At 42.5% G+C, this 24,168-nt stretch overlaps 1 protein-coding gene across 1 annotated transcript; it reads left to right on the top strand.

The window, feature by feature from the left end:
• Positions 1-677: 677 nt before the first annotated feature.
• On the top strand, positions 678-24,048 carry KCNMB3 (potassium calcium-activated channel subfamily M regulatory beta subunit 3). The gene is made up of 4 exons (XM_008142320.3): positions 678-739; positions 5,843-6,034; positions 17,439-17,637; positions 23,746-24,048. Exons 1-4 carry the CDS (start codon positions 678-680, stop codon positions 23,812-23,814), a joined length of 522 nt encoding a protein of 173 aa, XP_008140542.2. The 3' UTR covers positions 23,815-24,048.
• Positions 24,049-24,168: the final 120 nt, after the last annotated feature.

The following is a 24,168-nucleotide window of genomic DNA, read 5'->3' as shown; positions in this document are numbered from 1 at the left end:
GAGCCAAACCGGCTAAGGCATGAAATAGTTTTAATGGTGAGTCATTTCATGGTCCTTTGGGTCTTGAAAATTTGGGAAATCACGTATGGTATAGAAGCATTCTCTTAATCAGAACATGCATTAACCAGAAAAGTCCATTCTCTAATATTAATATTGCATTCTAACAGACACTTTGTGAAAGAGGAAACGTGGCCAGGGCAAAACATTTCCTCTTTTTATAAACCTTGAATTGGTTTGTCCCTCACCAATTACATAGGGTCCCCAGGGTCTCAGAACTTTGCGCAAGCGGTTAGGTCTCTATGGCGATGCACCTGGCCGCTGAACCGGAACACAGGTGACGAGGCGGAGGCAGGCACGGGGAGCCGCGGGGAGCAGGTCTGCCTGCAGGAAACCATGCAGCGTCTTCTTGAGCTTCTGGAACTGACGGCTCAGCCTTGTCCGGAATCTGCAGAGCCCCCGGCAGGCCTGCCCTCACTTCCCACGTGTCCAGGCAAGTGGGCGCCGCACACCACCAGGGGGCAGCTTTGGAGGCGGGGTGCTTTCCATGGGTGTCCAGGCAGGGACTGCGGACTCCCTCTGGGACCCCACTGCCGCGGATGCTTCAGTATCGCCCTCTTGCGCCCTCAGAGGCTCTGAGTCAGGTGAAAGGAGCCCACGTTGCCCAGCCGTGTGGTCTCATGCAGCCCTTCAGCATCCCGGTTCAGATTACACTCCAGGGCGGCCAGCGGCGCCAGGGAAGGTAAGCCACCGCCAGGATCTCCCACGCTGGAATGGGGACCTCGCTGAACAAGTGGCTAGTCTGGGTACGTCCTCGGAGGGTGCCCACTTGTTGTGCTTCCCAGGGGACCCTGCAGGCTTTCCCGGCAGCGCTGACTAGCGTGGGCTGCATCCTTGCTCCTTGGCTTCCTCCTTCAGGTTGCCATTTCTTGGAGGCCAGTGCCCTTATAAACTCATCTCTGGCTCCCCAGCTCTAGACCAGGGCCCAGCACAGAGGTGGTGCTCGGTTGAGTGAAGGAACGAGGAAATGACTACCGGCATTTGGTCCCAGGGTTGAAGCATGCTTGGGCCTTGGAGTCACAGGCCCGGGTTCAAATCCCAAATCCCACCAGCTCCACCACTTAACCAGCTGGACGATTGTGATGTCTGTGGGCAAGTCACTTAATTTCTCTCTGCCCCATCCCCCTGTCGATGAGGTGGGAATAGTAATAGGGGATAGTAATAGTCGCTGCATGCCTTAGCATGCTCTCTACATGATGCCAGCATACTGTCTATACTTTTAGCCATTGTTATTACCCACCTTCAGGGGGGAAGTGAGATAACTTACTTCTTTAAAGATTTTTAAATTGATTTATTTAGAGAGAGAGAAAGGCTGAGGGAGAGAGAGAGAGAGAGAGAGAGAGAGAGAGAGAGAGAGAGAAACAACAATGTGAGAGTGAAATATTGGTTGGCTGCCTTCTGCATGCCTCCAACCAGAAAATCAAGCCTGCAACCTGGATATGTACCCTGACCAGGAACTGAACTAGCAACCTTTCAGTATGCAGGAAGACTCCCAACCAACTGAGCCACACTGGCCAGGACTCTTCTTTTTTTTTTAAACCCTCACCCAAAGGGTATTTTTTCCCCACTGATTTCTAGAGAGAGTGGAAGGGAGGGAGGAGGATGAGAGAAGGAAAATGCTCCCCGAATGTGCCCCCATCAGGACTGGGAACCTGCAACCAAGGTATGTGCCCGGGAATCAAATCAGAGACCCTTCGGTTCGTGGGTCGATGCTCTAACCACTGAAAAAACCCAGCCAGAGCCAGGGCACTTCTTTTTTTTTTTTTTTAATCACTTTATTGATTAAGGTATCACATATTTGTCATCAACTCCCCCCCCCATTCCCTTCCCAAACCCCCCCACACGCATGCCCCCCTCCCCTTGTTGTCCATGATCACTGGTTAGGCTCATATGCAAGTACACAAGTCCTTTGGTTGATCTATCTCCCTTGTCCCCACCCTCCCCTACCTTCCCTCTGAGGTCTGACCGTCTGATCAATGCTGTTCTTGTTCTTCAGTCTATGTTGTTCATCTTTTCCCCTAGATGAGTGAGCTCATGTGATACTAGGAATACACTTATAGGAACCGAAAATGAGACAAGCAATAATAGTTATGCTGAGAGGCAAATGAATCAGTCTATAGTGAGTTTCTTTCTGGGCCAACAGTTCTTTTGAGTCCCAGTTTCTATGTCCAACAGTTGTTTATGTGTTCATAACAGCAATGATATTTCAGTTCTGGATGGTGGACAAATGGTGGTAATGCAGGTCTGACCCTCTCTGGTTTGGTCCTGGGCGATCTGCAGTGACACACATCTGCTGACTGCTAGTATGGCAAGGCATGGTCAGCGTCTTCCATCTCTGGACTGTTTCTCTTCTGACTTCATGGCTGGAGCACTCCTGTCAATTCCTCTCTGTTGCAGGAATCCACATGGTCTCGGAGTTGTTTTCTGAAAATATACAAACATATTCTCGACCAAAAGTTAATAAAGGAATATTTTCTATAAATTTGACTTGCGATCCTTTTTCATTTTTTTGCCCAAACGATTTTCCTTTGGCTTGTTTTGACACCATGTATGTTTTACCTGGGTGTCTTGCTGTTAGCATTACAAATGAAAGTTAATTTTCTAAAGTAAAAATTTTCTAGATGTAATTTATTTACAAGATATTTTTCCCTTACATGATATTCTTCTACTATCCCCCCCTTTTTTGGTTTAAATATTGGGAGGCTTTTGGAAATTTTATGCTGTAATCTTGATAGCTTTTAAATTTTACTTTTTTGCACTAAAATGTGACTGCTTTAGGTTCATTATATGTTACACAATTTTACCATGAGATGAACTACCAATAAAAATTTTAGTTAACACTTTAGGAACAGCTTTTTTGTCCAGTACAATTGATTTTTCTAGAGTATTTGCTTATTTTGATTGGCCAATTTAAATTAGTCTGAAAACTTGACTACTATTTTACTGTCAAATTTAATACTCTAACAACCATCTTGTTTTACCCTGTAATTATTAGTGGAGAGGATTATTTGCCTTCTTGAGTAGGCCCTGAGCATTCCTGGTGCTAGGCTGGATTTAGATATCATAGACCCCAGTTCCCCGGATCATGGGTGCAAGACATCTCCATTAAGTCTTGTTGCAGTGAGAGGGCATCTGCTGTCGGCCAAGTCTCTGTTACCTGGGTCCCGATTTGAGCTGGGCATGTGAAGCTGAGCACCCATGGGGGCAGGAGATCTCCTTCAGCAGGGGTGAGGGTTCAGGCCAAGCCAGGGCACTTCTTAAGGGAGAAGGTGAGATATTTAAGGTATCCTGAGGACCTCTTTTCTCCCCAGGGGAATGCAAAGCAGAGGGGCTGAGAGTCTTAAGCTTCATTCCCTCTGCCTGTGCCTGGGTTTGGGGCAGAGGGGAATCAGAAGTGGGCACCAAAGTTTAGAGAAGAGCAATGCCTGAGAGTGTTTGAGGAATGGGATATTAAAAGCTTTCCAGCCTCCTCCTGGGAGGGGTCCATTTCACTCTATCCAAAAACCTGGGTGATTTGTCAGTGGCTGAAGTGGAGTTGGGAGCTGAGGAAGTGGGAACAGTAAAGATCACCACGGGCATCACATTACCCACCTCCGTCACCCTCTAATTACACTCACGGGTATTTGAGAGAGAGAATGCAGGAGAGTGAGATATAGGGGTTTGACGGATGTGGGAGGTTGGGGAGGAAGGAAGACAGACCAAAGAGGAAAGAGATAGAGGCAAAAACACTTGTCTCTTAGAAATGAACGAATGCTTTTGTGAAAAGACAAAGTGAATCACCGTATGGCAGAAGAGCAAATGGCACACTTGCAATGGAACAAGTTCTTAACATAATTAACCAGATAGAAGAGCAGTTGTGTTCTCCCTGAAAGCAATACAGCACCCTATCTTCATTTCTGAAATGCACAATTGATTATTGCTCTCTCCTCTTACCAAACTCGATGAACCACGTTGACTTAACCTCATTTCCTGTTTCAAAACAAGTTGTTAAATAATTACAAAAATAGAAGGGTAAAAACAATGACCCAAATCTCTTCTGCACCATAAACAAACTACAGGGAAATATTAACTTAACATAACACAATGCTTAGAAATTCCATACACATGTGAAACTAGTGTCAGGTGAATTAGCAAGCTTTGATGAACCACAGCTTCTTTCTAAGGAACACGTTTTGCTCAAGTTATAGTGTTGGAGGGAGCGGCTGCTGGCATCTGCAGGGATCACAGCCAAATGAGCATGTTCAAGGGCTTTGAAACTGAGTTCGCTTCAGGCTAAGCCAGAAGGCACCTGTAGCAACGTGTAGTATCGGGAGTGTGAGAGTCAGTTCTGTCTGCAGGGGAGACAGCAGAAAGGGGTTGGGTACTGCCTTGACTGAATAAAACATCTCCTGGTAACACACTGGTTACAAGTGGTTGTGTATTGCTGGCAAAAAGGGAGCAAAAGTTCTGTTTACTCATCTCTGGCTAGAGAGCAAAATTAGATCATTCTTAAGTGCTTTGAGGTCCTTGGATGAAAGGTGCTTATAAATACCACAACATTAATTACAGGGCTGTTTATGATCTCAGAAAACTTATTCAACAATAAGGAAATGATTGAGGAAAGTACGGGGTCCTGGCTGGTGTTGCTAAGTGGTTAGAGTGTTGGCCTGAGAACCAAAGGGTTGCAGGTTCGATTCCAGGTCAAGGGCATATACCTGGGTTGTGGGTTCACTCCCTGGCCATGGTCAGGGCACAAGTTTATGTGTCTCTCTCACATCAATCTTTCTCTCTCCCCCTCTCTTCCTTTCACTCTATCTAAAAATCAATGGAAAAAAAAATTCTTGGGTGAGGATTAACAACAACAAAATTATGGCAATTGTTGGAATATTATTATGTAGCCAATAGAAGAGTTACAAAGCATTGCTGCTGACATATTATTATGTTAAGTGAAAAAGACAAGATTAAAAAATTTTTTTCTAGTGTTTAAAATAATATAGAGGAGGGGGCTAGCCCACTAAGTTATTATCTCTAAGTAGTAGAATTGTGGGTGGTTTTTATTTTCTATTTTTTCAAATTTTATAAAACAAAAATAAAAAGTACATTACTTTCACAAATTCTTTGACATTTGTTGAGGCTTTCTTTATGGCTCAGTTGGTGGTTAGGTCTCATAAATGTTCCATATATGTTTGAGAAGAATATATATTCCACGGAGCCTGAATCTCTGCCATTATAGCTGCGTTTGTTTAGCTTAATATTTTGTTAAGCCTTTTAAAATGGAATTACCTCTGGGACTCAACTGCCTTGTGAGAGGGAACAGCTAATCAAGGAAACGGATCACAGGAAGTGGTGGGACTAAGGCAAACGGGAGAACATGCTCCTGTCCACAGGGGCAGCGTCTGCTTGTGGCTGGCTGTTCATAGGCAGGAATGTGGACCTTGTGATGCAAAAAATATTTTCAGGGAGAATGTGCAATAATCCCAAAAGATAAGCAAGTTCATAACATTTACTAACATAAAACAAAAGCTAGTTTTACAGGTAATTCCTTTCTAGCCATTGATTAATCAGGTCTCCGAAGACTTCTAGCATTCCTTAGGTTTGTTTGTTACATTCAAGAAAAAAATTTATAGCACACCATTTTAGCATGTTTAGGTAGACTTTTCACCAAGCTCTGAACATAGGATCTCATTGTATTAGGAACCTGCTCACAACCCTTAGGGAGGAGCAAATGGGATCATCCCTCCACCCGCCATGGACTGATAAATGTTCCGACTTCTTTAGAACTATCTCTTCCCCACTTCCTCCAAAGGACAGCCATTTCTACCTCAGGGAGGAAGAGAAATACAGACCACAATGGTGGAGACCCACCAGATGGGCACAAGAAGCTGCCGTCCAGTGCTGGAGAGGACCGAGCCATGCTGCTAGGGTTCACAATGATGGGCTTCTCGGTTCTAATGTTCTTCTTGTTTGGAATAACCATCCTAAAGCCTTTCATGCTCAGGTAAGAAACGGAGAAAGACAGAGCCAGAGTTTCCACTTCAGATCAGATGCAGGCACAGTGGTGGGGAGGGGAGGCTGGCTTTGGTTCCTGCAGCCCTTCTGACAGTGGTCTAGGACAGGGATGACAGACCCACTTGCTCCTCTCTCTGTGCTAGGAAGCAGCTGGGTGTGGAGCAAGAGGTGGTAAGAAAGTGAAAGACATTTCTTGTCCGCTCCCCAATTCCAACCTCAAAAATACTTCCAACAACGAATCCACAAATTAGATAGTCATATAGGTAATAAATCCTTCCTTTACTGTGCAGATATCCCAGGGAAGGCTTAATTTAAGCCTTCTACATGAGCACAATAGAAGTGTTGGAGTCTGAGTTTTTTGAGTTGGATAATGTCTACCTGGCACATAGTAGCTGCTCAATAAATATGAGTTCCCTTTCTTTTCTTTTAATTAGTTTCCTTATTAGATATGTGTAATAATAGTTACCATTATGAAATATATAATACTAGAGGCCTGGTGAACGAAATTCTTGCATGGGTAGGGTCCCTAGGCCTGGCCAGTGATCTGGGCCAATAGATTCAGGCCTTATGGCTGCCAGCCAGGGACTTCCTTCATTCCGTGTTGCCCCCTGGTGGTCAGCACACGTCATAGCGAGCGATCGAGCTCCCAGTCTCCCGGGCGAACTCCTGAGGGGACAATTTGCATATTAGGCTTTTATATATAGACTAGTGGCCCAGTGCATGAAATTTGTGCATGGGGGGGGGGGGGGACCCCTCAGCCCAGCCTGCACCCTCTCCAATTGGATATCACTCTCTTTATCTGGGACCGCTGGCTCCTAATTGCTGACCTGCCTGCCTGCCTGATTGTCCCTAACTGCCTCTGCCTGCCTGCCTGATTGCCCTTAACCCCTTTGCCTGCCTGCCTGATCTCGCCCCCAACTGCCCTCCCCTGCCAGCCTGGTTGCCCCCAACTGCCCTTCCCTGCTGGTCTAATCTCACCCCCAACGGCCCTCCCCTGCTGGCCTGATCTTTCCCCTAACTGCTCTCCCCTGCTGGCCAGATCACCCCTAACTGCCTCTGCCTGCCTGATCAACCCTAACTGTCCTCCCCTACCAGCCTGATCTCACCCCCAGCTGCCCTTCCTGGAAGGTCAGATCTCACCCCCAACTGCCTCTGCCTCAGCCCCCACCACCATAGCTTTGTCCGGAAGGAAGTCAGATGTCCAGAAGATGGTGGTTGACCTGGTCTAATTAGCATATTACCCTTTCAGTAGTATAGATAGATTATATAGGATAGGATTGCTTAAATGGGGGGGGAAAGCCTTTTTCATCAGGAGGAGATGCTCTTGGCAGACAAAAACATATAATCCCTATATCTGGACTGATAGCCAGCCATATGCATTATACTGCCAAACCAGTCATTAAAAAATTGAACCACTTCTTACACCTTACACCAAACAGCTATTGCCCTTAAAACCCCTTCTCAGCCCCCACCTTAGGTTCTGCTTTTGCAGTTCACCCAGATTTGGTTCTGATTGGTCAGTTTCTATGCCAGTCAGCGTCTAAAGCTCTGCCTCCTAGGCAGCCATTGGCTCCTCACACTTCACAAGATTTGGTTCTAATTGGTCAGTTTCTATCCCAGTCAGCGTCTCTGGGCCTATCAACAGGCCTGATCAGAGTGGTGGGGCTGGTCAGCAGCCCCAGCAGAGGCCCAAGAGAAAGAGAGGTGCGGCTGCTGGCCAGGCCCAGAGCAAAAGAGAGAGGCAAGTGCTGATCAACAGCTGCCATGGAGGCTACGGATCAGATGCTGCTTCTCTGTCCAGGCCTCTCTTCGGGCCTGATCTGCAGCCCCCTCGGCAGTCAGTGCTGGGTCGGGGCACCCGAAGCGGTGCAGTCAGTGCTGGGTCACCACGGCAACCCAGCACTGACTTCCGGTTGGTTGAGCCTTCAGTCATTTTGGATGTTATGGATCCTGGGTTTTTATATATTAGGATATGACAAATATACTGTTTTATTCTATTTAAAGCTAGAGCAAACCCAAGATGAAAGGAAGCATTATTTTAATTTTATAAATGAAAAAGCTGAGGCTCAGAAAGGCCAAAGTAACTTGCCCAAGGTCACAAAGCCAGGAAAGAATCTGCTTGTCATTCTGACATAAAGACTTCTTACCTCCTAAGACTTAAGCTTGCTGCAATGAGGGGGTATGAGGGGGGAATGGGTGTTTTGATTAGGGCAGGACAGGAGCTGTTTAAATTTGGAGAATGGCTCACATAACATGAAGTGCTTTGGGGGAGGGCAGCCCTGGGAATGCAAGGGCCACGGGGAATGGAAAAGGCAGGTCTAGAAGTTCAGTAAAAAGGAGTCACAGGAAAGGAATGTTTTAGATTCATCTCCCGCCATTCTGGGGTTAACATTATTTGGGCAATAATGTGGAGGTGACCATCCACCGGAGTGCACAGTGCCACTCTTAGAAGGATTCCAGGGGGCTTTTCTGCCTGGTATGAGCACCAGAGAATCTGTTCGGCTCTTGGTCAACCTACTTTTTTTAACTTAATGGACACCAGGCATCCTATATCTGGTTGTGTTTCCTTTGCTGCTTTTGCTGCTAAGCAGCTGAAAGTCAAATTTGTCCATTTCCCATAATTATAAGGGATCTTAGGATCTGCGGGTCACATGTTTGCACCTCACTCTTGACTTCATTCTAGCTTTCTACTTTCCTTTTCCTGTTACTCCACTTTATATCTACCTATGTATCTAATTCCTATCTAGTCTGCAGTACATATGTAAACTATGGAATATCTATGTAAATGGAATAAATATGTGTGTGTGCACATGTGTGTGTGTTTGTGTGCAGGTCAGAATATTTTTTAAAAATGTGATATATTTGGGAGATGGTTTGAGGATACCGCCTGCAAATTGGCACTAAGCTGTTGCTCATATTTAAAATTTACTTTTCTAAGCATTTCTGGAAATTGTTTAAAGGAATTTAGGGAGTGCTTCTCTCTCCCTTGCCTTGAAAACTTGTGCCACCAGAGATAAGTTTTATACCCTAAAGGGTGATAGTTATACCTATGCCCACTCCCTTGTACTCACATTCCCCAATCAAATGATGGATTGTGTTTATTTGTAGACAAATAGACACACAATGCTATTGAAAGAACAGGCTAATTTTTTTTCAGTCCTAAACACACCCCTGATTCCACCTGGGCTCATGCATAGGAAACAATATCCCGCTTTCTATATTGGAGCTTCCTGAAATCTTCGAGGAAGGTTCAAATCATATTTTATCTGTCATGTAGTGAGGATTTAGAGAGCTTAAGTTCTAACACAGATAAGCAAATAACTATAAACAGTTAAAGATGCCTCGTCTAAATAATATATAAATTAATTTTGTGTATAAGCAGGCCAATGCTAAACCTGTGAGAGAACCTTTCCATTTTTTTATTTTCACTTGTTCAATATTTTACTGTTCTAGGCCACATTCAGTAATTGTTTTTTAATTCCTTCAGCCTTAGGATCATGTTAAATTGCACCATGTGTCTCAAGTTTGTTATATTAATAAAGCGAAATGATGACTGATGGTCAAAGATCATAATGGGAGTGCACTATACAGCTAGCTATGCAATGCCTCTGAAATAGTCTGACTTAGGGTTTGCTACTCTAACTTCTTGTCATTAAGGCACCAGGAAATAAACACAGGGACCCACCTGGAGATGAGTGTGAGTATGCATGAGGAGCTGCTCCTATACATTCAAAACACATCCTCTTACCCTGACTTGTTCTCTACTTAGTTCATACATATATGTCCATTCTCTTCAGCCTCACCTCAGTCTTCATGGGAATGTTATCTACCACTTCTCATTGCACCTATGACATTCGGTGTTCGTCACACATACCCAGATTCTCAAGGAATGTTTTCCAAATAAAATTTAATTCAGCACAACACTTACTGAGCCTTTACTATGCGAGAGGCATTGTGCTTTAGGCTTTGAGGAACATAAAGATGAATAGCAGGTAGGACCTGACCTCAAGGAATTACTGACAGCAATAACACAGTGAGCTTCTAATGAGAGATTGCTTGAATGATTTGCATTTGCCTCTTTGGAAGTAGAGCAGGTAAATGGAATTGTACTTTGTTATCGGAACTTTTGGAGGCTGCGTTGACTAAGAGCCCTATGGTTGGACTTCTTCCAAAGGGTGCATTTTAGGATGATGAGGCGTTATGATACAATTTCTTTGAATATATTTTTATTGATTTCAGGGAGGAAGGGAGAGGCAGAGAGAGAGAGATAGAAACATCAATGATGAGAATCACTGATCAGCTACCTCCTGCAGGCCCACACTGGGGATTGAGCCTGCAACCCAGACTTATGCCCTGACCAGGAATTGAACCGTGACCTCCTAGTTCATAGGTCGACTGAGCCATACCAGTTGGGCAGATGGCAGATGATATGATTTCTGATGTGGATCTTGTTGGTTACAGTACTTAGGGTAATATTGATCAAAGTATGGTTCTCCAAATACATGTATCTTAAAACTGTTAAATAGATTCCTGGGCTTCAACTCAGATCAACTGAACCTGAATCTCTGGGACTGAAACATAGAATCCACATAAAAAAAAAAAAATATAATATAAAATATATATATATATACACTTTTATTTCAGAGAGGAAGGGAGAGGGAGAGATAGAAACATCAATGATGAGAGAGAATCATTGATTGGCTGCCTCCTGCACACCCCACATTGGGGATTGAGCCCTCAACCCAGACATGTGCCCTGATAGGGAATCGAACCGTGACATCCTGGTTCTTAGGTTGACAATCATTGAGCGACGCCGGCCAGGCTGGAATCCACATTTTAACAACCTCTTCATGCTAACAAATTTGCTCAGGTGATTCTACAGTTTGAAAACCATTGATCTAAGGGTTGGTGTAGTGAGAAATATGCCAGGAGGGTCCTAATTGAGATGGGACTTGGCAATTTGCTGCTATTTATTCCCTGTCTCTGTGTCCTCATTGTGTGCCTTCTATGATAGTCTTACGTTACCTCAAAATAGACAAATGTGGACAAAAAAGATGGCGACCGGCAGGAAGGTAGGGAGAGAGAGAGTGTGAGTGAGGAACCCATAGAGAAGAGTGTAGACGTGTGTGTTGTGTGTGTGTGTATGAGCTAGGGTCAGTTAGACTCTGCACGCCTTCCAAGGGGCTGCCTAACCGGGCAGTCCTAGACAGCGGAGCCCCGCGCACAAAGCGGACACATCTCCGCGGCTGTTGCGGACGCGGAGACCACGCCATCTTGAGAAACAGAGCTGCCTGAGACTCGGATCCTGGCTTCTGACACAAACCAGGACCCTGCAGCCACTGGGGACAGAGAACTGCTATCACAGCTTCAGACCAACAAACAACAAGAATCCAGACGTCCCGGCAGAATTCCGTGAGTCAAAGAGCCTACCCCCTCCCCGCAGGCGCGCAGACAGCGCCATTTTAACTGATAGATCCGCCTCTCTCCCAAGCCACAGAGCTTTGCGCAGGGACTCGCTCCCCCTCAGGGAATTTGGCGCGCGCGCGCGCGAGAGCGCACAGGAGAGAATCAGCTCCCTGTTGGGGAAATCTGTCAGTGCGCACAGAGGGCACCCCTTCGGAGAATTTGGGGGAATTTGGCTTGCGGGTCACAGCTCTCCCTTCAGGGAATCTTAGTGCTTGCACAGAGGGGCTTTCCCTTGGGGGAATTTGGCGCGCAGGACAGACTCCGCCCCCCTTCCGGGACTCCGGGAGAGTGCACGGAGCCAGCTCACCTTCAGGAAATCAAGAGTGTGCGCCCTAGCCTGTTTGGCTCAGTAGAGAGAGCACACACAGGTCGCAGCTCCACTTCAGGGAATTTGGCACGCCGGACACAGCTGCCTGGGATCCCTGACTCACAGCGCATTCACACTAAGAGCCAGCGACCCCAATTGTTGGTGCATGCACACATAGGGACCCTGAGTCTCAACGAGAAACCGCACAAGGCAACAGAGACTCTGACACTCTAGTCCTGGTGCAGACAAAGGGAAACTCTGACTCCTGGCACTAGCTAAGGATCTCATTTTCGGCACATACCAACAGTGTGGTGCAGACAGGGTCCCTGAATCTAAGTGTGCACACAAGACCACACGGAACACTGGGGACACTGACCCTGGGCAAGTCTGGTTCCCACCAACCAAAGGCAGCCACACGTCCTAGTGTCAGAGCACTTCAGTGAAACTCGGGTGGAGTGAAGTCCCCACAGCACACGGCCCAGGTCCACGCAAACGGAAGCTTGAGCTTTCTGGTGATAGCCAGAATGGGGAAACGAAATAACTCACAGAGGAAAGAAAATGTGGAGTCGCCAAGAAAGGAAATCAGTGAAACTGAAGCTTGCAACATGACCGAAAAGGAGTTTAGAGTAATGGTCGTGGAATTTATACATCGGATGGATGAGAAAATCAACAACTTATGCAAGAATCAGGAAGAAATGAAAAGTGATATAGCTACAATCAAAAACACCATGGAAAGTTTCAACAGTAGACTACAAGAAGCAGAGGACCGAATTAGTGAGTTAGAAGATCAGGTACAGAAACAAGCTCAATCTCAACAGCAATTGGAGAAAAAAATTAAAAAGCAGGAGGAAAGCCTAAGGGAGCTTCGGGACAACATGAAACGAAGTAACATGCGTATAATAGGGCTGCCAGAAGGACAAGAAGAGCAGCAGGGATTAGAAAATCTATTTGAAGAAATAATGACAGAAAACTTCCCGGATATGGGAAAGATAAAAGTTACGCAAGTACAGAGAGTCCCAAGCAGGATCAACCCCAAAAGACACACACCAAGACATGTCATAATTTCAATGGCAAATATAAATGATAAAGAGAGAATCTTAAAGGCGGCAAGAGAGAGACAGAGAGTTACCTACAAAGGAACACCCATCAGATTGTCAAATGATTACTCAACAGAAACACAACAAGCTAGAAGTGAATGGACGGAGGTATACAAAGTGTTGCAAAGCAAAGGACTGAATCCAAGAATACTATATCCAGCAAGACTATCAATCAAAATTGAAGGGGAAATCAGGAGCTTTGCAGATAAAAAAAGGCTTAAGGAGTTTATTACCACCAAACCAGCAATGCAAGAATTGCTAAAGGGAATACTGTAAAAAGAAGAAATAAACAGGTAAGAAGGAATATAGACACAAAAATAGATATGACCACAAACAAATACCTTTCAGTAATATCTTTAAATGTAAATGGACTAAATGCTCCAATCAAAAGATATCGAGTAGCTGAATGGATTAAAAAACACGACCCATATATATGCTGTCTACAAGAGACCCACCTCAGAACAAGAGACTCACACAGATTGAAAGTGAAGGGATGGAAAAATATCTTTCAGGCAAATGGAAATGAAAAAAAAGCTGGGGTAGCAATACTTATATCTGACAAAATAGACCTCAAAGTAAATGCCATAACAAGAGATAAAGAAGGCCACTTCATAATACTAAAGGGAGAAATCCAACAAGAAGAAATAATTCTGGTAAACATATATGCTCCCAATATAGGAGCACCCAAATACATAAAAAAACTCCTGGAAGATTTCAGGGGAGAGATTAATAGCAATACAATTATAGTAGGAGACTTTAATACCCCACTATCACCACTGGACAAATCCTCTAAACAAAAAATCAGCAAAGAAACAGCAATCCTAAATGAATCACTAGACCAGATGGAATTAATTGACATCTTTAGAACATTTCACCCCAAAGCCACAGAATATACATTCTTCTCAAGTGCACATGGGTCATTTTCAAAGATAGACCATATGCTGGGTCACAGGCAAAGTCTCTTCAAATTCAAGAAGATAGAAATTATATCAAGCGTCTTCTCAGATCACAGTGGCATTAAACTGGAAATCAACTACAATAAATACAATCCAAAGAAATCAAACACTTGGAGACTAAACAGCATGCTATTAAACCATGACTGGGTCACCAGAGAGATCAAGGAAGAAATAAAAAACATCATGGCAACAAATGACAATGAAAACACAACAATCCAAAATCTTTGGGATACAGCGAAAGCAGTCTTGAGAGGGAAGTTCATAGCTCTACAAGCCTATTGCAAAAAACAAGAATCAATGGTAATAAATTACTTAACCCTACAACTCAAAGAGCTAGAAAAAGAGCAGCAAGAAAAGCCCACTGTAACCAGAAGGAAGGAAATAACAAAGATCAGAGCGGAGATAAATGACATAGAGACCAAAGAAACAATACGAAAGATCAACAAAACCAAGAGCTGGTTCTTTGAAAGGATAAACAAGATTGATGGACCTCTAGCCAGGCTCACCAAGAAGCAAAGAGAGAGGACCCAAATAAACAAAATCAGAAATGAAAGAGGTGAAATAACAACAGACCCCGCTGAGATACAAAGGATTGTTACAAAATACTACGAACAACTCTATTCCAACAAACTGGACAACCTGGAGGAAATGGACATATTCCTAGAAAAATATAACCTTCCTAAAATCAATCAAGAAGAATCTAAAGAGCTCAATAGGCCAATAACTATGGACGAAATTGAAGCAGTCATCAAGAAGCTTCCGGCAAACAAAAGCCCGGGGCCTGATGGCTTCACAGGAGAGTTTTACCAAACATTCAAGGAAGAACTAAAACCTATCCTCCTCAGACTATTTCAAAAAATTCAAGAGGAAGGAACACTTCCAAGCTCCTTCTATGAAGCCAGCATCACCCTAATACCAAAACCAGATAAAGACAACACAATGAAAGAGAATTACAGGCCAATATCCCTCATGAACATAGATGCCAAAATCCTCAACAAAATTCTAGCAAATCGGCTCCAGCAGTACATCAGAAAGATCATACACCATGACCAAGTAGGATTTATCCCAGGAATGCAAGGATGGTATAATATCCGCAAATCAATAAACGTGATACATCACATAAACAAATTGAGAGATAAAAATCACATAGTCATATCAATTGATGCAGAAAAAGCATTTGACAAAATCCAACACCCTTTCTTGATAAAAACTCTCAACAAGGTGGGAATAGAAGGCTCATACCTCAACATAATAAAAGCTATATATGATAAACCCACAGCAAACATCATACTCAATGGACAAAAACTAAAAACATTTCCCCTAAGAACAGGAACAAGACAGGGATGCCCACTCTCACCACTCCTGTTTGACATAGTACTGGAAGTATTAGCCATTGCAATTAGACAAGAAGAAGAAATAAAAGGCATCCAAATTGGAAAAGAACAAGTAAAGCTGTCTTTATTTGCAGACGACATGATATTGTACATAAAAAATCCGAAAGACTCCGTCAAAAAACTAATAGACTTAATAAATGAATTTGGCAATGTAGCAGGATACAAAATTAACGCCAAGAAATCTATGGCCTTTCTATACACCAATAGTGAACTTACAGACAGAGAGACTAAAAAGGCAATTCCATTTACCATCGCACCAAAAAAATTAAGATACCTAGGAATAAACTTAACTAAGGAGGTAAAAGACCTATACACGGAAAACTACAGGACACTGAAAAAAGAGATAGAGGAAGACGTAAACAGATGGAAGAACATACCATGTTCATGGATTGGTAGAATCAACATCATTAAAATGTCCATACTACCCAAAGCAATCTATAGATTCAATGCACTCCCCATTAAAATACCAATGGCATATTTCACCGACCTTGAAAGAACTCTCCAAAAATTCATCTGGAATAAAAAAAGACCCCGAATAGCCACAGCAATCCTGCGAAAGAAGAATAAAGTAGGAGGGATCTCAATACCAGATTTCAAGCTGTATTACAAAGCCACTGTTCTCAAAACAGCCTGGTACTGGCACAAGAACAGACATATAGATCAGTGGAACAGAATAGAGAATCCAGATATTGACCCAAACCACTATGCTCAATTAATATTTGACAAAGGAGGCATGAACATACAATGGAGTCAAGACAGTCTCTTCAATAAATGGTGTTGGGAAAATTGGACAGATACATGCAAAAAAATGAAGCTTGATCACCAACTTACGCCATACACAAAAATAAACTCAAAATGGATACAGGACTTAAACATAAGACGGGAAACCATAAAAATACTAGAGGAATCCACAGGTAGCAAAATCTCAGACATATGCCAAAAGAAATTCTTCACTGACACTGCCCCTAGGGCAATGGAAGCTAAAGAGAAAATTAACAAATGGGACTACATCAAAATAAAAAGCTTTTTCACAGCAAAAGAAACCATTAACAAAACAACAAGAAGGCCTACTGCATGGGAGAACATATTTGCAAATGGCATCACTGATAAAGGTTTGATCTCCAACATCTACATGCAGCTTATACAACTTAATAAAAGGAAGATAAATGATCCAATAAAGAAATGGGCAACAGACCTAAATAGAAGCTTTTCAAAAGAAGACAGAAGGAAGGCCAAGAGACACATGAAAACATGCTCAACGTCACTAATTATCCGAGAGATGCAAATCAAAACAACAATGCGGTACCATCTCACACCTGTCAGAATGGCTATCATCAACAAATCAACAAACGACAAGTGTTGGCGAGGATGCGGAGAAAAAGGAACCCTCGTGCACTGCTGGTGGGAATGCAGACTGGTGCAGCCACTGTGGAGAACAGTATGGAGCTTCCTCAAAAAACTGAAAATGGAACTCCCATTTGACCCAGTAATCCCACTCCTGGGAATATATCCGAAGAAACTAGAAACACCAATCAGAAAGGATATATGCACCCCTATGTTCATAGCAGCACAATTCACCATAGCTAAGATTTGGAAACAGCCTAGGTGCCCGTCAGCAGATGACTGGATCAGAAAACTGTGGTACATCTACACAATGGAATACTATGCTGCCATAAAAAAGAAGGAATTCTCATCATTTGCAGCAACCTGGATGGAATTGGAGAACATTATGCTAAGTGAAATAAGCCAGTCAATGAAAGAAAAATACCACATGATCCCACTCATTTAGGGATAGTAAAGATCAGTATAAAGTGACGAACAAAAAGATAGATACAGAGACAGTAAAGCATCAAACAGACTTTCAAATTACAGGGGGAAAGTTAGGGAGAGGTGGGGGAGTTATGAAATCAAATGAAGGACTTGTATGCATGCATATAAGCATAAACAATGGACGCAAAACTCTGGGGGGGGAGGGCATGTGTGGGTGTGGGGTGGGGGGGTAATGGTAAGATATGTACACATATAATACCTCAATAAAAAATATTAAAAAAAATATAAAAAAAAAAAAAAAAAAAAAAAAAATAGACAAATGTCTCAGGTTAGTACATTGGAAATATAAAACTAAGTTTTCTAGAGAGTGAAGATCATGATTTTATTTTTTTTCAAATTGGAGCACTCAGAGAGAAGAAGCGAACTGCACTATTATCCTCACACGTATCACGGACGACGGGATGGACTGCGCTTTCACCTGTGGTGTGGCCGGCCAAGGTCAGGGCAAGTATCCCTGTCTTCAGGTGTTGGTGAACCTCACCCATTCGGGCCAGAAAGCTCTCCTACATTACAATGAAGAGGCTGTGCAGATAAATTCCAAGGTGATGTTCTAATGAAAAAGTTCTAATTACAGCAACCCTTCCATGCCAGACTGTCCCCAGCAGGGTGCAGTACCCTGGGCCACCTCTAGGGATAAATCTGTTTCCTTCCAGTGAATGTTTTGATAGTGGTCAAATCAGGATAAATGAAGCAAAAAGCATTCTTGGAGAAAAAATAGGGTAAATAGAAAGGGGAGAAATTTCAATTTCATAAGTTGGTGTCTGGAATTTATAGGCTGAGCCAAGGACCAGAGTCATTTCTGGGCAGATTTACTTTTGGAGGTCCCACTCCCCATCATATCAAAGTGGTAAAAGGTACTCACAGTCCACCTTAAATCAAGCAAGTAATTTTTCTTTGAAAAAAATATGTTTTTATTTATTTAAGAGAGAGGAAGGAAGAGGGAGATAGAGATAGAAACATCAATGATGAGAATCATCAATCGGCTGCCTCCTGCACACCCCCCACTGGGGATCGAGCCTGCAACCCAGGCATGTGCCCTGACCGGGAATCAAACTGTGACCTCCTGGTTCATGGATCAACACTCAACCACTGAGCCACACTGGCTAGGTGCAAGTAATTTTTCTTATCAGAGAAATTTAAAGGATTATTATAACTTTGATTTTATTTATTTTTGTTAATCCTCACCTGAAGATATTTTTTTTCCATTGTTTTTTAGAGAGGGGAAGGGAGGGGTGAAAAGAAAGAGAGAGGGAGAAAAACATTGATGAGAGACACATGGATTGGTTGCCTCCAGCACATGCCTTGATTAGAGATGGGGATCAAAATTGCAACCCAGGCACGTGCCCTTGACTGGAAATCAAACCTTCGACCCTTTGGTGCATGGGCTGATTGATGCTCTAACCAATGAGAAATACCGGCCAGGGCAATTTCGATTTTAATAAGTTGCTCAATTGGTTCATATGATTTAAAGTGTACCTTTACACCTAACAATCAAAGTTGAGTTGTATTAGATCAGTTGACACCTTACATTTTGTTGTCTTCACTTAATCACTAATTTTAATCTGATGATTTGTTTTCTATTTTAAGGTCTCAAACATTTTTAAAGGCCATCGGCACAGTGCTTGGAGGGCCCAGTGGGTGTGGTAATAAACCTCAAGCTTGTTTTTTTTTTTAAATCAGCTGATAGAGAGGTCCCTTATCCACTGGCTCTGCCTCCCAGGAAACAGAGCCCAGGTGGGGCCCCGCTGTGTGGGCCCAGGACAAAAGCCTCAATATGCTAGTCCAGTGGTCGGCAAACCGCGGCTCGCGAGCCACATGCGGCTCTTTGGCCCCTTGAGCGTTCTAATGCCAATTCTTCAAAATAGACTCGCCCAGGCCGACTTCTGCGCATGGGCCACGAAGTTTCAATCGCACTGTACGTGCGCGCCCACACGTGGTATTTTGTGGAAGAGCCACACTCAAGGGGCCAAAGAGCCGCATGTGGCTCTCGAGCCGCGGTTTGCAGACCACTGTGCTAATCCTTTATGGAGAGATTTTACTACAGGACATCAAGACAAAGACAATAGAGGGACCGATAGGTGTTGAAAGCACATAGAGCTCAACAAATATTTGTTGAATGGACAAATGGATTGAGTTACTGTCCGGGAAGAGGCTGAGGACCTGCATGTCAGGAGCGTGGTCCTTATGAAGTCGGCCATGGTCTCTTCTGCAGTGTCTTGACTCTAAGAATACTTCCCCACGCCCCTGCTTAATGCCTGGAAATGGCCATTTCATTCGGTGCCCCTGAGCCATGTAGTGGGTTTCATCACCTTGAGATGGAAACTCCCGAATAGCTTCAAGCTATTTCAGAATGAAAACTGGTACGTGCTTGATATTGGTAAGAGTGTCCTCATCTTTCTTCCTCCTCCACATTTCTAGTGCTTTTACACACCTAAGTGCCACCGAGACAGGAATGACTTGCTCATCAGGGCTCTGGACATAAAGGAATTCTTCGATCACATAAATGGGACTCCCTTTTCATGTTTCTACAGTCCAGACAGCCAATCTGAAGATGTCATTCTCATAAAAAAGTATGACCAAATGGTTATCTTCCACTGTTTACTTTGGCCTTCACTGACCCTGCTGGGTGGCGCCCTGATTGTTGGTCTGGTGCGGTTAACACAGTACCTGTCCCTCCTCTGTGAGAAGTACAGCACTGCATTCAGAGATGAGGCAGGTGGCAAAGTACCGTATATAGAACAGCATCGAAGGAGCTGAGCAATCTTAGGATGGTGGCCAAACTGAAGTCCTGGCCTTCAAATACCTGCAGTTTCTGCACGTGAAGACTTGGTTATGCCTGGTTACAAATTAACCATGAAGAGGCAGTGAAGTATGCTATGGGAAGGAAAAAACTTTTTAAAAAAATATATTTTTTATTGATTTCAGAGAGGGAGGGAGTGGGAGATAGATAGAAACATCAATGATGAGAATCACTGATCGGCTGCCTCCTGCACACCCCCTACTGGGGATCGAGCCCATAACTGGGGCATGTGCCCTGACCCAGAATCGAACTGTGATCTCCTGGTTCATAGGTCAACGCTCAACCACTGAGCCATGACAGCCAGGCAAGAAAAACTTTTAAGAGTCTCACATGTATTCCATTTATTCTGTAAATACATACAAATTCACCACCTTTTCTACTCCAAATCTCTTTCCACGTGAGCCAACGAAGCACTTTTTGTTCCCACATGGCAAAATGCGCTCAAGGTAGCTGTCCTTAATTTCAGCTCTACCTAGAACTTGTCAATATGGAAATAAATAATGAGGCTATTTAACCTATTGAGCACTGGACAACCAGCCTTGTTCTATGCCATACAATTCACATTTCTCAAAAAAATTCTTGGTGAAGAACAGTTCATTCACTATAGGAAGATAGTAATCTGGTAATCCCCAAAAGTGTGGCCCTACCATTTCACTTCACCATTCGTGATAAAGGAGGGAAGCCATTGCCTAGAAAATCCACTGTTTAGAGTTATTTATATTTAACCATGTACCATGTTAACTTTTCTTTCAGGTACAGTTTTTAGTTAATTATGCTTTTCATAAACTCATTTTATTCTTTGTGTACATTCTGGTGAGAAAGAGATGGCTAGAAATTTGTCGTGAAGTAGGGATAAGTTGTACTGGATGGAATTTAGCATTCATCTCAGATAATCCCCAACACAGAAAAGTCCCACGTGGATACTCAACAATGGTCCTTATATTAAATGATGAGTCAACCATGGTTATAAAATAATGTCACAAAACCCTCCCATCAGGTGCTTTCCAGATCAAGCTGAATGTGAGTTGAAAACAGTTTGTTCTGAAAACCAGTGTGCCTTAAAGTATCTTTAAAATTTTACTAAAAAATCTTACTTGGTGGGCAACAGGAAGAATGAGACTTTGAAGCAACCTTTTTAATGTAGATGCAATCAAACAAGAAACTTTGATCCAAGCCAATTTAATGCCTTTTAGAAATTGTGTCATAAGTTACTAAATAAACTGAATAATAAAATTGAGCAACATTGACTTGCACAATTTTGGCATTTTCTCCTCTTTCTAGTGTGGAATAGTGGAGAGAATGTGTCTCAGTGTGTGATTTATTTGAGTTGTAGGCCATAATTACAACTTTTCAAATAGGTATTTTTGGGCAATTCAGCTGGATTGTTAGAGCCTCTCTCTTTCCATCTTTAGAATGGTGATCATCTCTTCTTTCATGGGGCTATTGTAGGGAATACACAAGGTATAGAGCAGTGGTCGGCAAACTCATTAGTCAACAGAGCCAAATATCAACAGTTCAACGATTGAAATTTCTTTTGAGAGCCAAATTTTTTAAACTTAAACTTCTTCTAATGCCACTTCTTCAAAATACTCACCCAGGCCGTAGTGTTTTGTGGAAGAGCCACACTCAAGGGGCCAAAGAGCTGCATGTGGCTCGCGAGCCGCTGTTTGCCGACCACTGGTATAGAGTATATGAAACACCTAGCTTAGTTTCTGGCACCTAGTAGAGGTGCTTAAAAATCTTAGGAGATAACAATCTTTTGCTAAGTTTCAATATTCAGCCAGCCTTATCCCTCTTCTGGCTACATACCACAGGAAATAAAATCAGCACCTCCAAGATACCTGCACTCCTATGTTCACTGAGGCGCTGTTCACAATTATCAAGCTATGGAGACAGCCTATGTGCCCATCAACAGACTAAAGACATTGTGATGATATATAATGTGTGTGTAAGTACATACAATGGAATATTATTCAGCCTTCAAAAAGGAGATCTCGCCCAGCCAGGTGGCTCAGTTGGTTGGAATGTCGTCTCGTGCATCAAAAGGTTGCAGGTTTGGTCCCCGGTTGGGCATGTATGGGAGGCAACCTATTGATGTCCTCTCTCTCTCTCTCTAAAAAATCAATAAACATATCCTCGGGTGAGGATTAAAAGAAAAAAAAAAAAAAGGAGATCCTGCTATTTGCAACAACACAGATGAACCTGGCAGGCTTTATATTAAGTAAAATAAGCCAGGCACAGAAAGGAAAAAACTGCGTTTCACTGCATTTGTGTGGATTCTAAAGTCAAATACATAAAAAGAGAGTAATATGATGGTTATTACGAGTAGGGAAGTGGGGGAAATGAGATGTTGGTTAAAGGGTACATATTTTCAGTTATAAGATGAACAATAAATCTAGAGATTTAGTATACACATGATGGCTATAGTGTATTGTATACTGGAAATTTGTTGAGATTTCAGGCGCTCTCATCACACACACAGTAACTGTGAGGTGATACATTAATTAGTTTGTAGTAATCATCTCACTCTGTATTTCAAATCATTATTGTAGACCTTAAATGTATACAATTCTTATTAAAAATAAAATGAATTCAACCAGCCTCAGTACCTTTCATTCAACAGCTGGTATAGGGAGCTATAGGAGAGGATCCTCCCCACCATCTCTTAGCTAAATACGATATGCATGTAAGGTCCAGAATGTGCTGTTTAAAAGGCGTTTGTATACCAAAGACTTCCCTGTAATGAAATACATATATATGTATACACATTTAAATCTTTCTTCAAATTGAGTTTCTGTAGTTTTCTTAAATTAAGGGCACATCTCTATTCCATTTTTTTAAAAAATATATTTTTATTGATTTCAGAGAGAAAGGGAGAGAGGGATAGAAACACTAACGATGAGAGAGAATCATTAACTGGCTGCCTCCTGCACACCCCCACACTGGGTATCAAGCCTATTACCTGGGCTCTGCCCTGACTGGGAATCAAAACTGTGGCCTCCTGGTTCATAGGTCGATGCTCAACCACTAAGCCACACTGGCTGGGTTCTATTCTATTTCTTAATAAGCTTTACACCCATCTAACAATATGCAATTCTTGGGATTTTTCTCCTAATAAAGTAAAAACCACTAATTTGAAACCTAGAGTGTGTGAAAGTGTTGAAACCTCAAGTGTTTGAATTCTTAGTTTTCCATTTGTATAGTGATTACTTGGTCCATCTCAGGAAAGAGGCATTATGCTTGGAGAACAAAATCAACTTAGAACAATATTAATTCAAAGTCACTCAAATCACTTGGCAAATAAAAATGTAAGCACTTGTTTGCTGTTAATTGTTTAGAAGTTCTAAGTGTCAATGCCCATGTGCATTATGGGTCCAAGAAAAGTTCAGACTTACCTTTTGCAAGGCTTATATTAACTAAAAGCAAAACCAGTTTGCTTTTAACCTACTTTCTAGGTTCTGTTCTTCAAGTGACTTGAAAAAAAGTCCTTTTACACATACAAACACATTTATACATGCATGTATGTGTATACATACATTTTAATTCTTTATGCTTAAAGGAAGTTAATATTTAAACATATATTTCTTTAATATTCATCACTTTACTGGGGCAGAAAAATTGACTTTGAAGGCATAATAGTTTTAGGTTTTCATTCAATGTTTCTCAGTCATTATTGATAAGAACTCAAATTCAGCTGAAATTTCATTATTAGCAATACTGGTTTGCTTTTAAGTATTCAAAAGATGGCAAAATATACTTATCACAGTTTTTTGTTTAAAACATAAAATATATAGAACACTAAGGATTATGTGGACACAAGTCAAAGTAATTTTCTTTTTTTAATAAACAGTGTGATGTTACAGACTACGAAGTTAAAGAAAAGCAGACATTGACAGTTTCTGATGAGCACAAACAGTAAGTGCAGTCACAGGCCAAGCTTCTTGCTAGGAACAGCAAGACTGGGAAGAGGTCTTAAATTTAGTGACACTATTATTCTATATTCTCAGTACAATAACACATGCATCTTGCTGTGTCAAATACTTTTTGGGCCATCATTAAAAGAACATTTAAAAACATTTTTCTCCTAACGAATGCAGTATACCACAGGACTTCAATTCATTGAATGACAAAATATAGAGAGATCGATTTGCTACAATAAGTGGGGCTAAAAACGGTGGTAGGAGCTACTTTTTAAAGTTCCCAAAGTCAACATTTTGTGTGTCAGTTGTCTTCTTTTTGTAGTGCCACATTCCCCAAGATGTTAAAGTGTTAT

The sequence above is a fragment of the Eptesicus fuscus genome, chromosome 3, assembly GCF_027574615.1.
Source record: "Eptesicus fuscus isolate TK198812 chromosome 3, DD_ASM_mEF_20220401, whole genome shotgun sequence".
Lineage (NCBI taxonomy): Eukaryota > Metazoa > Chordata > Mammalia > Chiroptera > Vespertilionidae > Eptesicus > Eptesicus fuscus.
Note: the sequence above shows the minus strand (reverse complement) of the source record. Positions and strands in the feature narration are given on the sequence as shown.

Excerpts from the sequence above, each read along its gene's own strand:
- KCNMB3 (XM_008142320.3), top strand. The coding sequence starts at position 678 with ATGCAGCCCTTCAGCATCCCGGTTCAGATTACACTCCAGGGCGGCCAG. Across the intron at positions 740-5,842 it reads GGCCAGCGGCGCCAGGGAAG|GACAGCCATTTCTACCTCAG; the intron begins GTAAGCCACCGC and ends CTTCCTCCAAAG. Across the intron at positions 17,638-23,745 it reads CTGTGCAGATAAATTCCAAG|TGTGATGTTACAGACTACGA; the intron begins GTGATGTTCTAA and ends TTTAATAAACAG.